Consider the following 21,759-nt stretch of genomic DNA (forward strand, 5'->3'; position numbering starts at 1 on the left):
TTTTAATCAAAAATGCATTACGCTTTGACACTGCAATGTCTTGTGTATAATATCCATCCATCCATTTTCTTTGCTGCTTATCCTCACGAGGGTCGCAAGGAGTGCTGGAGCCTAGCCCACCTGTCAACGTGCAGGAGGCGGGGTACACCCTGAAATAGTTGCCAGAGCCTATCACAGGGCACCGAGACAAACAGCCGCACTCACAATCACACCTAGGGGCAATTTAGAGCATCTAATTAATCTCGCATGTTTTTGAGATGTGGGAGGAAATCAGAGTGCCCGGAGAAAAACCACGCAGGCACAGGTGAGAACATGCAAACTCCACACAGGTGGGTCCGGGATCGAACCTGGGACCTCAGAACTGTGAGGCCAACGCTTTCCACCGTGCCGCTCCAAGAAACATGAAGCCGACAAATATGATTTACTTTCCCGGGCGACATAAAAGGATGCAGCGAGCCAGATCTGGCCCCCCGGGCCTTGGCTTTGACACCTGTGATCTATGATAACAAATATAGCGACAGGCAGAACAAATTAATAAATGAGGGTTCATAATGTATCTGTGCAATCATCTGTTGCGATTCATACAACAGAAAAAGTAAATGCCAGACAAATATTAAGTGCATTTGAGAGTAAATACAGACGAGATTATTATTATTATTTCAATATTTATACTTTCTGTGAAATTTCGGTGTGGTCTTTTCCGGCTAGATTTTAGTGATATTAAATGTGTACTTTGGCTCAGTTCAAGTAAAGGCTAGTAGTAAACACTGGTTACTGCAAACTACAGCATCAGAGGCGCACACATAATGCGGTTTTGAAAAATGATATTTTGCTGCCCTCTTTTGTGGTATTAGTGAAGTTGTAGTTTGGTAGCCCATCACGAACTTTTGCCGTCCGGACGAAGCATCCGTGGAAAGAGTTGAGTGAAATTATGTTTAAATAATCTTAGCCGTTGAATTGAATGCGGCGACGTGGTTTAGTTTGTTAAAATCTAAATTGATCTTATCTACTGAATTATGTAAAGCGGAGACATTTCCTGACAGTGAAATTATAGGGCAGCGCCATTATTTTTTTTTTTTTCCGGTCATCCAATCGGAGACGATTACGACTTCCTTAAGCGGGCGGATTTTGAACCAATCAGCGGCGTTGTTCTATTCTCATCTGGCCAATGATTTCGCAGTTTGTTTCCAGGTCCGGAAGAAAACGCCGACGATGTGTTACGTTTTGTTTCTCGGTGGCGAGTTCAACGACAGCTCACGGGCGAAAGTTTGGACTTCCGTCGTTGCGTATTTCTTCGTAGAAAAGGCAGTTTAAGTTCGGTCAGAGGCTTGTTTGTTGGCGCTCTGTGGCCTCCGCCCCTCCAGCGCCCCTGCCCCCCCGGGGTACGCGTAGAAAGAGTGGCGTGTGCGGATCGAGAATGGAGGATTCAACCCCGAGTCGTCATGGCGCTGGTGACTGCGTGGCGATCCGCTAGCGACCGTCTCCTCGGAGGATGGGGCCCGCTTCTGTGCGTCTTCCTGGGCTCCCTGGTGGCCCTGTTGACGCCACTCGTCGGGGTGGAGGAGCAGTGCCGGGGCTCGAATGCCGTCGCGCAGCTCCGCTGCCACCTGTGGGGGAGCTTCCGGGAGCCCCCGGCTGTGCAGACTACCAGCCTCACCGTCCCCCTGACGGCCCTCGACCTGCTTCCTCTGAAGGCCAAGCCCAGCAAAGGTACCCGAAAGTTACGGCACATATTTGCAATTGTACACTAGTGAGTACCTTCTGCCGACATTAAATTTTCCTCATCGACCTGTCACAATTGAGCTCGTGCGCCTACGTCATAAAATCACGTGACTTTTGTTTACCTCGCCATATTGCCGGTCAAGGTAAACATTGCTCAATGCTAAGTCGGTCGGTTCTCATTGACCAGTCACTATATGTTGATAGCACAGATATTAAAAACAAAAAAAAACATCGTTACTTATCGTGAAATACATCTTTTTTGCAAGGACACCTGATCTCAGGACACAAGTAGTATGATCCAATATAAAGACTATTTTAAAAAAAATCACATGCTTCATATAACTGGTTAATTTAATCCATCTTTAATTGAATATAAGACGTACGTTAGCCAAGTGGTTAGCATGTTCGTCCAGCAGTCCCTGAAGCGAGTCTCTATCGGTTCCTGCAACCCTATGAAGACGAGCGGTACAGAAAGTGGATAGAGCTCATGTACCTATGTCATAAAAATCACGTGATTTTTGTTTACCTCGCCATATTGCCGGTCAAGCTAAGTATTGCTCAATGCTAAGTCGGTTGGAGAGGACACGGGAATATGTCTTTTCCGATGCGTCGGACATTTAGAAGGTGATAATAAACGACAGTACGTGGACAAATTAGATAAACTTGGCATAGAGATGCCGAAGTCGATTGCGAAAATTGTCGAGATTTACACGGAAAAGTTTGAAAGCGTATAAAAGTCTGGACGCATCCAAATACTTTGTTGCTGGATCTGTTTTCATCAGGAATAAATCCCACAGTGACGGTTTTGACGGCTCATGAACGCGGAAGCGTGTTCGGCTACATGTTAACCTTTCCCGGAATCCATCGATCTTTTCGGCTAGTATTCAATACAAATACCAATATTTAAATAAATGACCCCTGGTTTTACACAAAGTCGCATTCATTAACTGATGGGGGGGGGGGGGGACAGAGTTGTCTCCGTGGAACGTACACGGAAGTGATTGCGGCCACACATTAACCTCCGTAAACCTCTGCGAGTTTTTTTTAAATACGCATTGTTCTCAAATGAGCCAATTTGGCATTATAAGCGTGTCCTGTGGCCTGTCCCGAAATGATATTACGGCTCCATCAGCAAGTGCACAATGATTATTATTGATTGTTGTACAGACAGTTTTTTCAAAAAAAAAACAATAAAAGTACAAACACAGATAATTCCCAATATTTTAAGCATATGGATAGCAGCAAATTAATGGTGCGCATTATACATTGGTAGAAGGGTTTTCCTGATTTTATTTAGGTAATCTTTGGGGGTGCGCATTATACTCGAGAAATTACAGTACTTCTTGGTAATTTGAGATTGAAAGGAATAATTCCTACCTGAAATGAAGCGACCGCTGCACGGCCGTGTGCGAATTTCGGTCGGGCACCATCCGACACGTTTAATTGCCGAAATCCATCGGTATTTTCTGGTCTTTTCAGCTGGTATTGCGTAGAATGATCTCTTTGAATATCTGTCGAGCAGCTCCGTGTGACCGGAAATATGGCGCAGTGAAAACGGCGATGTCCCGTGCACGAGCTCCATACGGTCTGTTTATGAGTATATTTTATATTCCGTCTCTTAGAAATGATTTTTGAGGCCAGAGCGGCGCTGCAGCAGGCCCAGGAGATGAAGAAACACGGCAAGAGGGAGAAAGCCCACAAGCTGCTGGCCCACGCGCTCAGTCTGAATCCGGACTACGTGGACGCCCTGACCGAGCTGGGGACTATTCTGGAGGAGGACAAGGACGTGGTGCAGGCGGACCACCTGTACACCAAGGCTTTGGCCATCTCGCCTTGTAACGAGCGGGCCCTGATGAGCCGAGACCGCACCCTGCCCCTGGTGGAGGAGATAGACCAGCGCCACTTCGGCGTCATCGACAGCAAAGTCCGCAGGCTCATGTCCATCCCCAAAGGGAATTCGGCGCTACGTCGGGTGATGGAGGAGACCTACTACCACCACATCTACCACACGGTGGCCATCGAAGGCAGCACCCTCACTTTGTCGGAGATCCGCCACATCCTGGAGACGCGTTACGCCGTCCCCGGCAAGAGCTTGCAGGAGCAGAACGAGGCCATCGGCGTGGACGCGGCCATGAAGTACATCAACACCACGCTGCTGTCCAGGACGGGAACCATCGGCGTCGGCGACATCCTGGAGATCCACAGACGAGTGCTGGGCTACGTGGACCCCGTGGAGGGGGGGCGCTTGCGCACCAACCAAGTGTTCGTGGGCCACCACATCCCGCCCCACCCTCGGGACCTGCAGCAGCACATGCAGGAGCTGGTCCAGTGGCTCAACTCCGACGAGGCGCTGCAGCTGCACCCGGTCGAGTACGCCGCCCTGGCTCACTACAAACTGGTCTACGTGCACCCGTTCGTGGACGGCAACGGGCGCACGTCGCGGCTTTTGATGAACCTCGTCCTCATGCGAGCGCGGTACCCGCCCATCACCATCCGCAAAGAGCAGCGGGCCGAGTACTACGCGGCGCTGGACACGGCCAACGAGGGCGACGTGCGTCCCTTCATCCGTTTCATCGCCAAATGCACCGAGATCACGCTGGACACCTTGCTGATCTCCACCGCCGAGCACCCCGTGGGGCTCCCGGGGTCGCGGCAGGACCAGGCCTGTCCCGACTGCAAACACACCATCCCGGTTCACAACTGATCTGGCGACCGGACGGCAAGTCTGTCCCCAAATGGGTCGTCAGCTCGGGGTGGCTTTGTCTTTAACCTGCTGAAAATGGTTCTGTGTGGTCAGAATTTTGGGACTTACTCGGGAAGCATCAATATTTGGCTTTAGTTAGAAATATGTGCACTTTCATTTATTTATTCTATGCAAATAAAAGTGATATCCAATCACTGCATGTCTCTATTCCGCATTGGTTTTGGCCAACACTTTACCAGCTGATCCACATGTATTTACTTTGATTTTTTTTATTGCACGGCTCTTTTGAAATCACGTTTTAAAATATTTGCCATTCACGGCTCTCTCGCTCGAAAAGGTTCTCGACCCCCAGCTCGAACTGACCACGTGCGGGGAAAATTGCACAGATAATGAAACGGAATGTGAAACGGAATGTGAAGAAAGTCAGCCCCAGTCACTAAAATTTATCATGGCTCAGACTTAAATTTTAAAATGAACAAAAATATTTGCCCGACACGAGGGGATCACATTGAAATTCCTTAAAGGAGACTGTTGGACTGATTTATACATCTGTTGAAATTGTCATTTTAGCCATAATTTCGAACAAAAAAAAATATTTGTGCACAATTCTGTTAACAGACAGCTGATAGTTATGTATTTATTTTGTATGTGTAGACGGACTATTGTACAGACTTTTTATCACAGGGTTGCCAGTCCAATATCCCGCTGAAATAATAAAAGGTAGAACTCCGGGGGGGGGGTAGATGTCAAGTTTTCCAAACATATTTACACACATGTACTTTACACTTATTTAGTAAAACCCGACGGCAACATTTAAGCACGGCCAGAGAAGGAAAAGTAAAACGTGACCGGGGGGGGGGGTCAAAGGTGTTCTCGGTTGAAGGGGGGGCTGGTGGAGGGCAACGGCTCTGCAGTTAAGGCGACCTCGCGACGACGACGAGAAGGCTGACGTTTGCGGAAAGTCCCAAGTCGGAAAACACTCCTGACGGGATCGCGTGACGGCTTCCGGCCGGCGTCCCCTTTTCACTTACTTCTTCAGAAGCATCTTCGCAAAGTCCGCGTTGGACAGCGGCCTGGCGTCTCCGGCGCCGTCCTCCGACGCGGACCCGTTCTCCACTTTCCTCGCCGGCCCGCTTTGGCGGTTCAAAGAGCGAGGGAGCAATGACACTTGTGTGCGTCCTCTCCCTCTCCTGGGGCGGGAAAAAAAGCAAATGTTTCAAGGTGGAAAATTAGGAGTCAAAAGGGTGACGGGTGCACACTTACGCGCCGTGGGCGTGGTGAGGCGCCGGGTTCGCCGTGGGCTGACTGGGACCGGGCTTGCTCGCGTTTCTGCGAGGAGGGTTGCTAATGGCAACGGAGATTTTGTTCCCCTCTACGTCCATGCCGTCCATTTTCAAGACTGCCTGAGACGCTTGGGCTTCATCTGCAAACTCGACGTATGCCAAACCCTGCGGAATCCCGCGGTGAGAGGTTTTAACGCTTAACCCGGCTGCGTCCGGATCTTTCCCGGGTTTTGCGTCTCACCTTGGGCTTTCCTGAGCGAAAGGTCACGAGACGGACGTCTTTAATGGCGCCGTGACGCTTGCTGATCTCTTCCAGTTGCTCTTTGGTGCAGGAAAACGGCAGCCCGGAGATGAAGATTTTGTGTTTCTCCATGGATGTGTTGTACCTGAACACCTAAAGGTGTGAAATACTCACTTAGACGCCGCTGACTAAGTATTGGAGCAAGCATGCTTTGACACTTATTTGGAGAACTGGGCCAGAAAGAGTTCCTCTTATTTTTTTTCCCCCCACAACATTCCTGGGGCGATTCATTGCTTGATGACAAATTGTCGCTACGCTAACGGTTGGATCCGTTTGAGTGAAAGTTGACACGTTTTCTGGTTGCGCCTCAACCAAATGTGTTTGACGACCGTAATTTCCGGCCTACGGGCCGCGACTTTCAACCCTGCGGCTCATGCGGTGACACGGCTAATTTGTGCATTTTTTTTTCTAACGACCGCAAGGGAGCACTCAAGCGGAAATGGTAAAGAGTGACATCGCTGGAATGTATGTGTCGAGGAAGTGACTTTTACCGGTATGTTTTTTTTACTGGCCCTGTTAGCAATGTGCTAGCATGTTGTTGCTGTGTTATTGCCACGTCAGTGATTTTTACAGTTTTTTTTTTTTTTCAACTGGCCCTGTTAGCGCTGTGCTAGCGTGTTGCTGCCGAGTCTCAGTGATTTTTACCGGTATGTTTTTTTTTAACCGTCTCTGTCAGCACCGCGCTAGCGTTAGCCCCACGCTAATATTAGCCCTGCGCTAGCGTGTTTCTGCTGTGTTACTGCCACGTGTCAGTGATTTAGGTACGTTTGTTTTCTTTGTTTTTCTGTTTTTCGTGCTACCGTGCTGTTGCTGTCTAAGCTATTAAAACTCTGCAATATATGTGCCAAGGAAGTGACTTTTACCGTTATGTTTTTTTTTTTTTTTACCAGCCCTGTTCGTACTACCATGTTGTTGCTTTGTTTAGTTATTGAACGTAAAACACAAAAAAAAAAAAAAAGAAAATTGACCAAATCGACAAAGAGAAGCACCTGTGATATTTAAGACACTATCAGGATTTGTAGTGTACAGATATAACCTGACATGAGTCAGCAGAAACAGTGGTTAGTGGAGTTTTTTGGTCATCTCTAGCACGCTAATTTGCATCGGCAAATTTAGCAAAGGCTAACCAATAAACGGGGGTACACTGAACAGTATTTCGTCCTTACCTTAAAGTCTGGATTCTTGTTCTTGTCTACACACGGTGACACATACATGGGCCTGCCCTCCACGTCCCGTCTGTCCAGTTTGAGGGCCTCCGTGACCGACGAGGCGCTTTCAAACTGCACGTATCCGAAGCCCTTGAAGGTCCCTTTGTTGCTGGAGACGAGGCGGATCTGTTTGACGGGTCCGCACGTCTCGAAGACCGTCCTGAGTCTGGCCTCGGGCTCCTCCAGGGTGTACGACAGGTTGCTAACAAACACGCTGTTTTCGTTGTTCCGAAGCTCGCTTTTATCATCGCTTTGCTTCTGTGCACTGGCCTGCTGGACTTTGTTGAATCCGGGCGCAGAACCTTTTGAGCCGGGAGGCGCCTTCTTCCCAAAAGGTCCCGTCTCGGTCTCCATGTACTCTTCTTTGCTCTGCTCACCATTTCCTTTGTGTCGCTTCGGAGCTTGTTCTGTCGAAAGGACAGCCGTGAACACACCCGTGTTCAAATAATGCGTTTTTCCAGACCACAACAAATCACTCGCTGACGGCCTAAAACCTTCAGAGGTCTGCAAAAATGGTGCGTTTGAAGGGAAATTTCCGCTCGGTGCATGACAACGGCCTCCGGCGTTCATTCGGGTCGACCGTACAGCGGCGTGACGGGAACAAAATCGCAAGCTTTTGGGACGGCGTAACCCGAAGTGCAACTGGAAAATACGTTGGATGGATGTGAGGTGGACAGGAGATATCTCCAAAATTCGCTACCTTTAAAATACGTTTGCAAGGAATGTCATCAAGTCGACGTGCCAAAAAAAAATGCAGAATATTAATGCTTTACCGAAAGCAAAAGACGTTTTAGGTTTTTGTAAAAAGTTTATTGTAATAATGATGCATATTATTATTATTTGCTTCATAGCATCCATCCATTTTCTATGTTCATCATAGTTTTGAGTGAGCAGCATTTTTATTCCAGCTACCGTAATTTCCGGCCTATAAGTTGCAACTTTTTTCACACACTTTCAACCCTGCGGTTTATGCGGTGAAGCGGCTAATTTGTGCATTTTTTCCTGACGGCCGCGCGGGGGCACTCGAGCAGAAAATTTAAGAGTGAGACTCGTGGAATATAAGTGCCGAGGAAGTGACTTTTACCGGTCCGGCCCTGTTAGAGCTGCCGTGTCTCGATCATTTTTATCGGTATGTTTTTTTTTTTTTTTAACCGGCCCTGTTAGCGTGGCGCTAGCGTGGCGTTGTGTTAGCGGAGCGCTAGCATTAGCGCAGTGATAGCGTTAGTGTGGCGTAATGTTAGTGTTAGCGCGGCACTAGCGCTAGTATTAAACACTCTGTGTGCCAAGGAAGTGACGTTTTTTCTGGTTCGGCCCTGTTAGCACTGCACTACCCTGGGACTCCTGTCTCTCAGTGATTTTTTTCCAGTATGTTTTTTTTTTTAACCGGCCCTGATAGCGCGGTGGCACTAGTGTTAAACTCTCTGTGTACCATCTTTCTTTGTAAATATCTCGTGTTACAATGGGGGTGTCAATGTGGGCAGTTGCGGGTTTTACGCAGCTGCGGCGTAGGTATGTACCAAATGGTATTTCCTTTACTGGGTACTGGGTGAGGCTTATCACCAGGTGCGCTCTGTAGGCCGGGAATTACGGTACTCACGGCTGTTTCACAGCACAGGTCGTACAACAAATTATACTCGGCTAAAAATTTCTTGGAAATCTATTTTTAAAGTGGTATTTCAAGAAAGGTGTGTTCACCTGTATGGTCCTTCCACTCCTCTCGATCAAGGCCGTGATCCGCTTTCCTCTTCTCGCCAAAGCGAGCGCCCTTCTGAACTTTCTTCTGAGACTTCTTGTCCGCCTTGGCTTTCCGCCTCTGCTCAAATTGTTCCTCCTCCTGTAGAGCCTGGATGGCTTCTTTCTCTGCCACCTAACAGACGAACAGCCGAGGATGCCCGTGAGCGTCAAAAGCCGCTCAAAGACAAAACAAATCCTGCTCTCCGCGCCAAACCTTTGCCCGTTGCTCATTAACCCTGTTCAGACGCGTCTCTGTCTTCTGGACTGCCACATCCCAGTCCTCCAAAGAGCCTGGATGCGTGGACACGTCATGAGAATCTCCTCAAACTATCACACGCGAGAGGGGGGGCTCACCTTCCACTCTCTCAAAGGTGAGCAGGACCTCACATACGTGTTCCGGGTAGTCGGAGGTGCACTGCACCGCTCTGTGAAGGGCTTTCCGACAATGGACAGAATCCCCATGAGCTCTGGAGGCAAAGTACAAAATGCTGTCGAGTTTGTTTGGTATTGCTCGTTTAACGTGACGTGCCCTGACGCACCTTTCGAGGTTGTAGTATTCCAGCCACATGTTGGCGTACTTGGCGTTCCCTTTTGTCATGATGCTGTCCCACAATTCTCTGGCTTTTTGCATGTTTTTACAATGCAAGGCCTGGGATGGGCACACAAAAAACTAGAACCCCTGTTGCGGACTGACATGCAAGGGCCAACCCAAAGCAGGGCTAGTTGCCTCGATTACAGTTCTTACCTCTATCCTTGCCCAGATCTGCATTATGTTACAGGAAGGGTCTCCACTTTCCCCAAAGCCTGGTGTCATGGCACAATGAGTCAGAACGGAAACGCCACTAGAACTCCTGAACGAGAATGCACCTACGTTCTTCAACATCTTGCTTCATGTAGTCCAGACATCGGGTGAAAGATCCTCGTAGCTCCTCCAACTCTTGACTGGACTCTGCGACGCACCAATGAGAACTTTTCAAAACACAACTAGACGAGGACAGACTTCAATCCGGCGCCGCTCTCACCTTGGCTGAAATCCACACGCCTCCTCAGGTAGTCCAGGTACACCTGCCAGATCTCCACATAATCCGTAGCTTGAATGAACCCCGCGTTCAGCCCCTTTTCAAACAAATCTGTGGGAAACAGCGGCCTCGTTCAATTAATCGTTCTCCCGGACGTGGAAAACGTGCCTCAATTAGTCCAACTGTTTGCCTGAAACGGTTTGATGAGTGCCCCCGTGCCTCTCTACGGCTTGCAAGTAACTCTTCCACAGACCCATAGTCCACGGGCAGTTTCGGACAGCACGATCGTGAGTGGAGAGAACCAGATCTTTGATTTTCAGCTGACGGTCCTACAGAGCCCAAAGAGAAAACAGCAACTGAACAGGGGCACTGTCACAAGTCAAGACCTCCACTGTCTTCATACGAGCGTATGATTCTCAGACAGTACTCACAAGGTATGTGGTGTATTTGGTCCACATGTCTGGCACCAAGCAGTTCTCGACCAGAGTCCGTTCAAACGTCATCTGAATCCGGGCCGGGTCCCCTTCCTTCATTTCAAAGTCGATGTAGGCCTGGTACTCGGCCAGTTTCGGCGTCTCTGCCACCAGCTGCGACGAGGCGACTCAATAAACCCAAAGAACAGCGCCGAAAGTCGTGTGACCCGGTGTGATGGTCTGAGCGCTCCCGGTGCTGAAAAGTCTTCTTGTGATATTTTGTAAACTTGTGGCTAGTCTGAAACGTCCCCATCCATGCTTCAACGTGTGCCATCGGACAACTTGTCGCCGAGCGTTCCTGTTTGCTACTGTTGTCTGTGTGAAATGTTTCGAGGAGTGCCTACAGAAGGATGAGAAAGACGGACAAGGAGGCTTCTTCTCACCGCTGCTCTGGGAAACTACGCTGCTTGGAAGACAAACAACACGGACACCTTCTGCCTTTGGTTTTTGGACCGGCTGGAACTTTCGCTAACTTGGACTACCCGCTGGGACGAACGTTTGCTCGTTTAGGAACACTCGTTTAACATCGGTGGCTATTCGCCGTTGTGGCTCAACTACTCTGCTCTTGAACGCCTATTTTGTGTTAGTTATTTTATCGCGTTTGTGTTGTTTGGATGTGTGTGAGCTGAAGTGACAGAAACGCAATACAACGGCATTGTCGCATTTTGCTGGCTTGAACAAAGGGGACGTGACTCTGAATTCACACGTAACATTATGGACGAACACAGCGAACGTACGTACGTGTTTATGTTTTTATCAACTTTTGTTTGAAGGTGAGCTTAGGATATAACGTATGTGAGCTCCCTCTATGTAGAAGAAGGAGGACGAGGAACGAGAGCGGGGGATTTCCCAGTAAGCGTCGGATACATACCCAGAGTTCCCCTGTTCGTAACGCATGTGCATTAATCACGAGGAGACTTTTCAGCACGGGGAAGCGCTCAGACCGTCCCACCGGGTGCTACGTCAGGTCGGAATCTTCATTGGTGGATGCTTACTAGTGACTCTTCAAAAGGCTTGTACTTCTCCCGCTGCTGCAGAGCATTTTTGTACCGATGCAAGACCTCCTCGGGTGGCCCGTGGTCGGACCATTCCTCGTACTCTGCGTAAGTGGCCTCCATGTCTAGGGGGCCCCAGGGGGGGATTAATACCACAGAGATTTTTCAAGTTAGCTTCGTTATAGACCTTCAAAAAGTGAGTAAAGAAAAGGGTAAGGAGGGGGGGGGGGGGATTTCCTGCCTGCTTGATTGAATTTTACTAGCGATTCAGCATAGATTGTGACACCAGACAAAGTGAGTTCTTAACATGAGTCACGCGCATTTCTGCAGGCGGGGGCCAGCCCACACGCAGCAGCCTGCTGCTCGTTTTACACCGGCCCATCTGGAGCGAGACACGCCATCCTTACCCATTAAGGGGATGGCCAGCTGGCGGCGAAACAGCGCATGGATGCGCTGAAGCTGCTTGTTCAGCAGCTCTTGCTCATCGTGGCTGGGAATCTTGCCAGGAGGAGGCTGAAAAGGAAAAGACAATCGAGAGAGGATGAACGCGACAACGAAAACAAAACGGCAAGGCGGGAAGTGAGCCAAACCAAATACGTTAGCAAAGAGGAATGTCGGCGATAAGAGGCGGAGGAAGGCGAGATGAACCTCGGAGGTAACACTGACCTGCACCGTGGCCAGGATGGCGTTCTCAAATTCTCGGTAGGCCTCCCACACCATTTGCCCCTTGGTCATGTGAAGCCCGACAGCTGTGATGGCCCTCTCGAAGACAGATCTCACCCTTTCGATGCCACCGGGCGAGCCCATGCCGCCGATCGAGTACTGGGCGTACTCGAGCCAGATGTCCGGGCCTGGGTGGGATGACAGGAGACCGAATGTCAGGATCGCGGAACGGCGTGATGTCCGATCTTGGGTTTGCGCTCACAAATGTAGTCCTTTATCGCCCTCTCGAAAAGTTCAATGACTTTTTCTCGGTTGGGTTCTTCTTCGGTCAGGCGGATTTCGTCCTTGAGCCAGTCGAGCCAGATCTCTGTGGGATTACGCAGACGAGGGGGCTCGGGTCAACAATCCAGACAGATCAACGGGACCGTCCGGTGAGAGAGCGCACCGACCTTCTGTGAGAGGAAAAAGTTCGCTCATCTTCTGTCTGGCCTTTCGCAGATGGAGAAGCTCCCCCTCGTGCTTCAGGAGTTTGATGAGATCGACGTGGCAGTTGTAGTCAAAGGCGTTGATCGAGAGCTAGAAAACGCAACAGTACAGTTGGATGCGAGATCTCGGTCTTTCTGGCAGGTTTATGCTTCGGATGAACGGCGGTTACAAATATGATAGAGAGACAATTTCAGTTCCTTTCTTATCTTTTTGGTAATTAAATAGGGTTCCTCAGTTTACAACGGCACGGACATACGACTCCCTTGCCTCCGGAGTACAGATCTCCGTTAGGGACACAAGTGTATTCTCTCGGACAAGGGTGGGCAAACTTTTGTGTTCCAAGACAAAACACAAAAGAGGGGCCACTCCATTCTTGGATGAGGTAAACAACAACATTTTATACACTCAAAAGCCCTAAAAATGGAAATTCAACTCACACTCTAGTGCCGGGGTGCCCAGACTTTTTTTTTTTTTTTTTGTCTTTGGTCTTTGTTGCCCAGATTGTGTTGCTAAGTAAAGCAGCGGTGGTGGACGCTGTCATTATAAAAAAAATATGGATAGGCTGCATAAGTACTGTGACATTTGTAATTATGAGTGTACATCTTTAAGTGCATTGAGGGGGGGGGGGGGGGTAAAGTTCCGTGTGCTGCCTAAAAGAAACCAGTGGCTTATTCTTTTAATTTTTTTACAGTGGGTACTTGAATTGTGCCATTGGATGTAACAAACAGTCATCCCTCACTCATTGCATTGCAAAATGCCACAAACTGAATAGCTGGATGTTATACTTTCAATTTGCATTGGATTATACATATTTTTGGCGCGCAACGCAGAATATCTGCGAAGAGACTGCATCAGCGGTACACAATTGGGCACGCGTGCAGTCTGGAGGGAACATTGGCCGACTTTTTTTTTTTTTTTTTTTGGGCGCGCCGTCCCACGATCGACCAAGACTGCCTCGAGATTGACGCATTGAGCACCCTTGCTCTAGTATACATTTTGGGGTTGCTCAGCACACGCGTGCAGGCACGCAAACGGTGCTGCACACCGCTTGAGCTGGGGGCGTGGGGATGGTGCCCTGCTCAAGGGCACCTCGGCAGTAGCCAGAAAGCAAGACGAACATCTCTCCAACAAGCGGGACTTAAACCGTGGCCCTCATGCTGCAAAGCCAAAGTCTTTCAAGATGAGCAGTTGGGCGACTGTAATTCAGTTGGTACTGGAGGTTGCGGGTTCAAATCCCAGCTCCCACACTCTGCTGGAGAGGAATCTTTGGGCAAGACACTGAACCCCGAATTGCTTCCATGCCCACCTATCAGTGAAAGAATGTCCACGTGAATGGGTGAACGTGAGTCACTACATAAGCGCTCTCCATATGTCATTCAGCTGGTAAAGCGTTGGCCACACAGTTCTGAGGACCTGGGTTCAATCCCGGATCCGCCTGTGTGGCGTTTGCATGTTCTCCCCGTCTCTGCGTGGGTTTCCTCCCACATTCCAAAAACATGCAACATTAATTGGACACTCTAAATTGCCCCGAGGTGTGATTGTGAGTGCATCTGTCTCGATGTGCCCTGCGATTGGCTGGCAACCAGGTCAGGGTGTACCCTGCTTCCTGCCCGTTGACAGCTGGGATAGGCTGCAGCACTTCCCGCGACCCTCGTGAGGACAAGCGGCGAAGAAAATGGATGGATAACTGCCCGATGTGATAAAGGAAAACGTGTATGTAAAATAGTTTGCTATTTAGAATAAACTGAAGGAATTAAGACACTGAATAAAATGAATAAAACATTTGTATGTAATTCAGACATTTATATTGCAGTATTTAACGCAATTAAACAAGTGACGAATGAGACCAATGCAGAGTAATAAAATGAAATAAGTACTAATTAATTGTGAATGTTTAGGGAACGCAGCTAAATGTATTTTTAATGTAAATGCTCAAGGTCCGAATACACAGCTTATGTTCACCTAACTTAAAAACTCCCAACTTTCACTTCGTGAGTACATTGAAATAAAAGGTTTTTCCATTCTATTCTCTTCTTTGAATAGTTTTCTGCTTAAGGTTTGAAACGAGCGCAGAACACGAACTTTGCTGCTCGACAACATTTAAGGACACTGACCCGAGCACAACTTACACTTGGCGCATTTTAGTCGTGAAATTCGTATTATATTACGTTGGTTTTTTTGTTTTTTTTTGTCAAACCGCGCGTGATCTCACGTCACGACGACAACCTCGCAAACATCAGTTCCAGACAATTTGAGCCAGCAACCTTTGTGGAGACAAACTCGGAGTTGGTCGGCGACTGTTTTCGCACTCATTCATTCGCCCTTTTTCACCGCGGCGGGAGTTACCTGCTCCTCCAGTCGCTGGATTTCCGCTTCGTTTTCCTTCTCGTCCTCCGACGTGTCGTCCTCTTCGTCGTCCGAGTCGTCCACCCCCATGCCCTCCTCCTCGCCGTCGCTCTCCGAGTCCATTCCCTGCTCGTCCATCTCCTCCGCGTCGTCGTCGTCTTCCATCTCTTGCAAATGCGTAGGCTCTGCGTTGCTCGCCGCCGCCATGTTGGAAAGGCTCTCTGCCTGGTAACAAGCCCGAACACCCCCCAACGGTGACGAGCTGTAATACCGAACTGTGGCCTCTAGCGGGCGCTGCGACTTCTCCTTCCGCCGAGCCCTCGGTTGTTTATCAACAAACGGGCTGCGCTCGTGTTCGCTCGTACATTTCCGGAAGTGGTCGGCTTGCAAACATGGCGATGGCCTTACGAAAGTCTGCGTTGTTGTTCGACGCGAGGTTGCTCCGTCCGGAGCTCAAAATCCTCTGCTCCTATCACAAGAAGGTAACCAAAATGGATCTTTACAACACATTTTGTCATTTTTGCAGCGAAACTACATAATATTCGTCGAGTGGGCTGTACATGTGTGTGCCACCCGTTTGGCCCGGTAACCGTGCAGCTGTTTTTAGCATTTAATGTTTTTTTTTTTTGCCCTTACTCGTAACAATGTCTGTTCTAACTCCGTTTTTTTCCCCCCATCACCATTACTCTACATTACTGACATTTCTGCACACCAACAGGACAACTTTAGCATACTATTAGCATAACTATTTGTTACTAGAGGGCAATTTGGTGCTAGTAGTGGGTTACAGATGGCTCCTAAAGCGTGACACATCCCTACAAGTAGTAATGTTACCAGTTGAGAACAGTAGTTTATTGACAAAGTTTGATTTTATTCTAGTCGCTCAAATTTGGCACTAGTGGTTTACTGCTTGCACACGGTTGTTCTACTCGTGTACTACTGACGACATCCATTTTCTTAGCCGCTTATCCTTACAAGGGTCGCAGGGGGGGGGTGGAGCCTATCTCAGCTATCGAAGGACAGGAGGCGGGGGTACTCCCTGAACTGGTCGCCAGCCAATCGCAGGGCACATAGACACAAACTGCCACACTCACAATCACACTTCTGGGCAATTTTATCCATCCATTTTCTTAGCCACTTATCCTCACAAGGGTCACGGGGAGTGCTAGATCCTATCCCAGCTGTCGACGGGCAGGAGGCATGTGTACACCCTGAACTGGTTGCCAGCCAGTCGCAGGGCACATAGACACAAACAGCCAAACTCACAATCACACCTATGGGCAATTTCCATCCATTTTCTTAGCCGCTTATCCTCACAAGGGTCAGAGGGGGAGCCTATGTCAGCTGTCGGCGGGGGTACACCCTGAACTGGTCGCCAGCCAATCACAGGGCACATGGAGACAAACAACCGCACTCACGATCACACCGAGGGACAATTTAGAGTGTCCAGTTCATGTTGCATTTTTTGGGGGATGTGGGAGGAAACCGGAGTGCCCGGAGGAAACCCACGCGGGCACGGGAAACATGCAAATTCCACACAGGCAGGTTGGGGATTTAACATGGGACCTCAGAACTGTGAGGCCATCGCTTTACCAGCTGATCCACTGTGCTAGTGAGGACATAATGAGACATAATTGTAGCATTATGCTTGATATCAAATAAATGCTAAAATGGCTAAACAAACATCTGTGCCGTTAAGTTGTGATTTCCAAATGGTGTGTTGTGAAACTGACCTGTCGCGTTTTGAAGGTGGTGGACCACTACGAAAACCCGAGAAATGTGGGCTCTCTGGATAAAAACGCCAAGAACGTGGGCACCGGCTTAGTGGGCGCACCGGCCTGCGGCGACGTCATGAAACTCCAGGTCGGCGGTCCGAATCTGACGTGCTTTTTTTTTTTTTTCAAAAAATGACAAGCGGCTCAAGCGCTGTGTTTGATCCCAAGGTGGAAGTGGATGAAAACGGTAAAATCGTGGACGCCAAGTTCAAGACGTTCGGCTGCGGATCAGCAATCGCTTCCAGCTCTCTGGCAACTGAGTGGGTCAAAGGGAAGTCGGTGAGTTTGCGGCGCGTCAAACGGTTCTGAAAAACTTTTACTCGGACCGATTGACATCGCTTTCATCTTTTACCCTTCCCTGCAGGTCGATGAAGCTTTGAGGATCAAGAACACAGACATCGCAAAAGAACTCTGCCTTCCGCCTGTCAAGCTTCATTGTTCTAGTGAGCAGTAACAGTATTATTATATTTTTTTAAAGAATCATTAAGCGACGCACCTTTATAACGTGTTAACGTAGGCTACAATGGAAATAAAGGGGGGGGGTGTTGAATTATGCAATACTGCATATTTCAATGCCGGTTTAGCCACTTTTTGGAAAAGATCTCAGGCCAAAAGCGACAAACTTCTTATCTTCGCACGTTTAAAAGCAATCCTGTACTTTTTGTCCCAACCAGTACAAAACACGTTTTTGCCGTACCTCAGAATGTGTTAAAACGGGGGGTTGTCAAACTCTTTTTTTTTTTGTCGCCGGCCACATTGGAGTCCCCGTGTCCCTCGGAGGGATGTTAAAACCATAAAAAACCTTTAATTGCTTCATCATATTTACACCAGAAATTCACAAACTAAGTTTGGCGTCAGAAATCAAGGGTAATGGGGTTTTCAACCATTGTTGATGTTTGGTAATGAAAAAATGATTGCGATATCTCGACATTAGCATTTATGATATGACAATTTGAAATTTTGGTCCAGATTCGACCAAGAATCGTGGATGTTGACGCGCGTGATTTGGCTTTGCGGGTCGCATAAAATCATCCGGTGGGCCAGATCTGGCCCCCGGGCCTCGAGTTTGACACCCGTGTCTTAACGTGACGTTTCTGCCAGAAATGCGCTTAAAATTCTCTTTCCGTGTTTCAGTGCTCGCAGAAGACGCCATCAGAGCGGCCCTGTCGGACTACAGAATAAAACAGAACAAGGACGAGCAAGGCGTCAAAGCCAGCAATTGATTTCCCGTCACTAAATATCCACAATGGGTCGGTGTACCTCAGGGATGTGTGTCATGTACAGGAAGCTTTCTTTCTTAAGAGATTATGGATCGTTCCATCTCTTCATCTTCTGCTAATAATGCAACAAGCCTATTTCTTAATAAAATATTTGCATTTGTGATGCTAGGATAGTAAGCATAGCATAAAAAATATATATATATATATATATCGCTGTATATCAATTTTCTTCACATTTGCTATGGATCGGTGTTAAGGAGGTTTTGCAACTGGAAATTAAAGGTCAATATCACAATAGTTCACTTGTGTTGTTTTTTGCTACTACAAAACTTGAACATGCACCATAAAGAACAGAAATAAGGTGCTTAGATATACATGAGTATGCAATAGATTAATTCAAATTCCAGGATATATTGTGGAAAAAATAAAGGGAAAAAAAAAATCCCCACCCCCCCATGAATGTTACCGCTAACCTATACAAAAGTGGATTGGGAAAAGAAAATATTTTCAAGATGGGAAGTAAGAACAACACACAATGTGGTCGTAAAAACAAAATCTGGACAGTTTTTGTAGATCATTTCCGTAGAATACCCTTGTGATGATAAGCAACGTGGTAAATAGCTAGCAATTCACGACCTAACAATATTTATGTTGCTCTGATATCAGATCCAGTTACCTGTGACCCTGAGTAGAAAATTGATTAACGGAATACACGTACCGAAATTTCTGCCCTACAGAGCACACCTGATTATAAGCCTCAACCAGTACATTTGGAAAGGAAATACTATTTGGTACATACATAAGCCACATCTGTGTAAAAGCCACAAGTGCCCACATTGAAAGACGAGATATTTACAAAGAAAGATGATACACAGAAAGAGCTTTCAAAGTTTTAATACTGTAGCTTAGCTTAAAATAGCAACAACACGGTAGCAGGAACAGGGCCGGTTAAAAAAAAAAACATACTGGTAAAAATCACTGAGACACGGGAGCAACACAGCAGCAACACGCTAGCGCAGTGATAACAGGGCCGGTTAAAAAAACCATACCGGTAAAAATCACTGAGACACGGGAGTAACACCAGCAACACGGAAGCGCGGCGCTAACAGGGCCGGTAAAAAAAAAAAAAAAAACACCTGTAAAAATCACTGAGACACTGCATTAACACAGCAGCAACCTGCTAGTGCAGCGCTAACAGGGCCGGTTCTGAAAAAAAAAAAATATGGTAAAAGTCACTTCCTCGGCACATATAATCCACTGCTCTCACTCTTACCTTTTCCGCTTGAGTGCCCCCTTGCGGCTGTTAGAAAGAATGCACAAATTAGCCGCATCACTGCTTAAACGGCAGCGTTGAAAGCGTGTGACAAAAGTCGCGTCTTATAGTCCGGAAATTACGGTACTGTATAAACATGAATGTGATATTTGAAGCTAGCTAGTTGTGACATCACGCCCTCAGAAGCTCGTCGACTGGAGCCTCTTTGTTGGCGGCGAAGAAGCTTTTTTCCGCACTAGTAAAGACAGCGGCGCGATGACGGGCGGATTTACGCAAAAGACCGCCGGCGGCCAATCCAGTTCTGAACGAACCGGGATGGAGCTGGACGAGGTGGCGTCTTTTGTTTGTGGAAAACAAAGATTGTGCCTACGTAGGACGCGTCGTAATCATCTGGGAGGAGCACATGGCGGTATGTCATGTCTTCGTTGTACTTTTGTGGTCGTTATGAGGGCTCGCAGTTGAATTGGGCAGTGTCACACTTGGGCTTCTCTTCAGGGGCAAACCTCAATCCTCACAAGTTAAAGTGTCCAAAGATAAGTGCCCCTCCAGGACGGTTCCCCAGAGAGGTTTTCGCATTTTTGAAGATGTCCAGCAGTGGCGCTTTGTGCCATTTTCTGCGTTGACCCGCATTTCCGTTTCGTCTTTCGTAGTAAACGTGAGATCTGAGATGCCGCGGGATTCGCCATCATCTGGCTTATGGACGCCAGGACCGATTGTAGCGATCGAGAGGTTTAGAAGCGGACTGGGAACGAGAAATTGCCCGACTCGGCGCACAGCAAGTCCGAGCCGGTCGTCCTCGACCTGGTGTCGAGGGTCCGGCGGGAGGGATACAAAATGGAGGTGGTCGGTCAGTTCTGCTGTCCCCGAACGAACTCGAGCGGTTGCTCCTGATTTGGAGCACAAGCCGGTGGACCAAAGGGGGGGCAGAGAAGGCAGACCCAGGGCTGAGATGCAGTTAGCCAAGTGGGTCAAAGCGGAGGGGAGGGGGGCAGCTTTGGAGGAACTTCAGCACCAGGACCTGGAACCAGTGCCTGAAGCCCACCCCCTGGCAGTGTGGCACAGATGCGGTTCACGTCCAGATCCAGTCCCATCATCTACTTCGTGGAATACGTACCACAGTATAAGGATTGCATTCGATGCACGCAAGTGTAACTAATAGTTTTGATTATTTTGGTTCATAATTGTACAACCGTCCCAAGAAATGTATATATTAGTATAATAAACGTGACGCAAACCCCAATGTCCATGGTTTTATTCAACAGGAGCGAAGGAAAGAACAGGAAAGAGAACAACAAAATGCACAACTCCACAGAGACAAATACAAATTGTCAAAATTCGATCCCAAAAATTGTACAAACTGAACTTTTCACATTTGCGTGAGATACTTTTGAGTTGTACCGAAGGGAGCCCGGGATGCACTCCGATGATCTTGTGTTCCAAGAATCTTCCTAAGCTCAACACTCAAATATTTTGGCACTGCTGGAACAAAACCACGGTCCATTCATCAATAGGCTGTTTTCGACCACGTGACTACATCCGGGGCACGCGGCCATGTTGGATGGGTTCACTCTTGTGACGCGTCGTTCACGCTATCGCTTTTGCATGCAGACCGGAGTTACACAAATATTCGAAAAAGATTTTGGAACGTTATCGCTTATCAGGTGTTGTTTCAAGAAACCTTTACGACAAGAAATGTGCTTTGATTTGAATATCGACTCATGTTTTGGAGAAACACAAATGTGGGCTCGGCAACCTATCCACACATCGTCCACTATCTCTTCTTCTCGACAAGCGCTTATACCATGGACCAACTAAACAATTACAAAGGTCTGGAGGCCTACAAGCAATTCATCAATGGCTAAGTTCGTGATGCGGCGGTATCCATTGTAAGCACACTGCTAAGGCTCGTGTACCGCACAATGCAATTTAAATATGTAGCGCGTGATTACAGTCAGCGTTGTTAAATTATGTTGCTTATACCAAGAAAAGAGGTGTAGATTATTATATTCATTTTTGTTACCGAGAGAGAGAGAGAGAGAGAGAGAGAGAGAGATAGAGAGAGGTTCAACTTTGACGAGTACCAAGTGGAGCCCACACCTCTTTCTTGGCTACATTTTTAACTCTACTCACGAAACAGCTAGCGGTGCGCTAACTCGTTTTTGCAAACACATAATAGTAAAACAGAAAATATAGTATTTGGAGACATGGATTCCATTCACACACGAGTATGGGTTGTTTTCACTGACGTCGCGTTTTTTTGCTGAACCACTGCGCGCCGCTATTTAACCTCCCTACCGAACGCGTACACAATGCGGAAGTCCACTGAATACTTTCGGTTACTGTTTGTGTTTCACGAGCATCTCAGGACTCAAGTACACAAGAGAGCACTTGCTACCCGTCAGAGACCCTTCTTCTGACTTTTTTTCGACAAATCTCGCCAATTCGCTGAAGCTTTTTCCAGAGTTGCTAGTCGGCGCGCTATTCAAAGCCTCGCTACCGGTACATAAGTCTGGCTGCGTAAGCGGGGAAATCGTCTAACGCCTCCGACGAAAGACTT

At 48.0% G+C, this 21,759-nt stretch overlaps 3 protein-coding genes across 3 annotated transcripts; 2 read left to right on the forward strand and 1 right to left on the reverse strand.

The window, feature by feature from the left end:
* The first annotated feature begins 249 nt into the window (after positions 1-249).
* Positions 250-4,610, forward strand: ficd (FIC domain protein adenylyltransferase). The gene is made up of 2 exons (XM_061817107.1): positions 250-1,710; positions 3,345-4,610. The coding sequence occupies exons 1-2, from the start codon at positions 1,443-1,445 to the stop codon at positions 4,424-4,426; spliced, it is 1,350 nt and encodes a 449-aa protein (XP_061673091.1). The 5' UTR covers positions 250-1,442; the 3' UTR covers positions 4,427-4,610.
* Positions 4,611-4,856: 246 nt separating this feature from the next.
* Positions 4,857-15,162, reverse strand: sart3 (spliceosome associated factor 3, U4/U6 recycling protein). Its single transcript, XM_061817106.1, has 19 exons — positions 14,935-15,162; positions 12,552-12,678; positions 12,365-12,469; positions 12,106-12,290; positions 11,847-11,952; positions 11,440-11,564; positions 10,403-10,558; positions 10,162-10,300; positions 9,975-10,082; positions 9,824-9,901; positions 9,698-9,756; positions 9,492-9,601; positions 9,307-9,419; positions 9,167-9,243; positions 8,914-9,085; positions 7,177-7,625; positions 5,951-6,103; positions 5,690-5,874; positions 4,857-5,616 (listed from the first exon to the last, which is right to left on the reverse strand). Exons 1-19 carry the CDS (start codon positions 15,139-15,141, stop codon positions 5,454-5,456), a joined length of 2,817 nt encoding a protein of 938 aa, XP_061673090.1. The 5' UTR covers positions 15,142-15,162; the 3' UTR covers positions 4,857-5,453.
* Positions 15,163-15,283: 121 nt separating this feature from the next.
* iscua (iron-sulfur cluster assembly enzyme a) lies at positions 15,284-18,216 on the forward strand. The gene is made up of 5 exons (XM_061817109.1): positions 15,284-15,416; positions 16,684-16,797; positions 16,878-16,988; positions 17,074-17,152; positions 17,844-18,216. Exons 1-5 carry the CDS (start codon positions 15,327-15,329, stop codon positions 17,930-17,932), a joined length of 483 nt encoding a protein of 160 aa, XP_061673093.1. The 5' UTR covers positions 15,284-15,326; the 3' UTR covers positions 17,933-18,216.
* Positions 18,217-21,759: the final 3,543 nt, after the last annotated feature.

Source organism: Syngnathoides biaculeatus, chromosome 4 (assembly GCF_019802595.1).
Source record: "Syngnathoides biaculeatus isolate LvHL_M chromosome 4, ASM1980259v1, whole genome shotgun sequence".
Classification (NCBI taxonomy): domain Eukaryota; kingdom Metazoa; phylum Chordata; class Actinopteri; order Syngnathiformes; family Syngnathidae; genus Syngnathoides; species Syngnathoides biaculeatus.

Bases quoted from the DNA above. Each gene is read 5' to 3' on its own strand.
- ficd (XM_061817107.1), top strand. From the start codon at position 1,443: ATGGCGCTGGTGACTGCGTGGCGATCCGCTAGCGACCGTCTCCTCGGA. The intron at 1,711-3,344 runs GTACCCGAAAGT...TCCGTCTCTTAG, and splicing joins GAAGGCCAAGCCCAGCAAAG to AAATGATTTTTGAGGCCAGA.
- iscua (XM_061817109.1), top strand. From the start codon at position 15,327: ATGGCGATGGCCTTACGAAAGTCTGCGTTGTTGTTCGACGCGAGGTTG. The intron at 15,417-16,683 runs GTAACCAAAATG...CGCGTTTTGAAG, and splicing joins TCTGCTCCTATCACAAGAAG to GTGGTGGACCACTACGAAAA. The intron at 16,989-17,073 runs GTGAGTTTGCGG...CCTTCCCTGCAG, and splicing joins AGTGGGTCAAAGGGAAGTCG to GTCGATGAAGCTTTGAGGAT.
- sart3 (XM_061817106.1), bottom strand. From the start codon at position 15,141: ATGGCGGCGGCGAGCAACGCAGAGCCTACGCATTTGCAAGAGATGGAA. The intron at 10,559-11,439 runs GTAAGCATCCAC...GCCTCGTCGCAG, and splicing joins AGCCTTTTGAAGAGTCACTA to CTGGTGGCAGAGACGCCGAA. The intron at 5,875-5,950 runs GTGAGACGCAAA...GGGATTCCGCAG, and splicing joins TTCGCTCAGGAAAGCCCAAG to GGTTTGGCATACGTCGAGTT.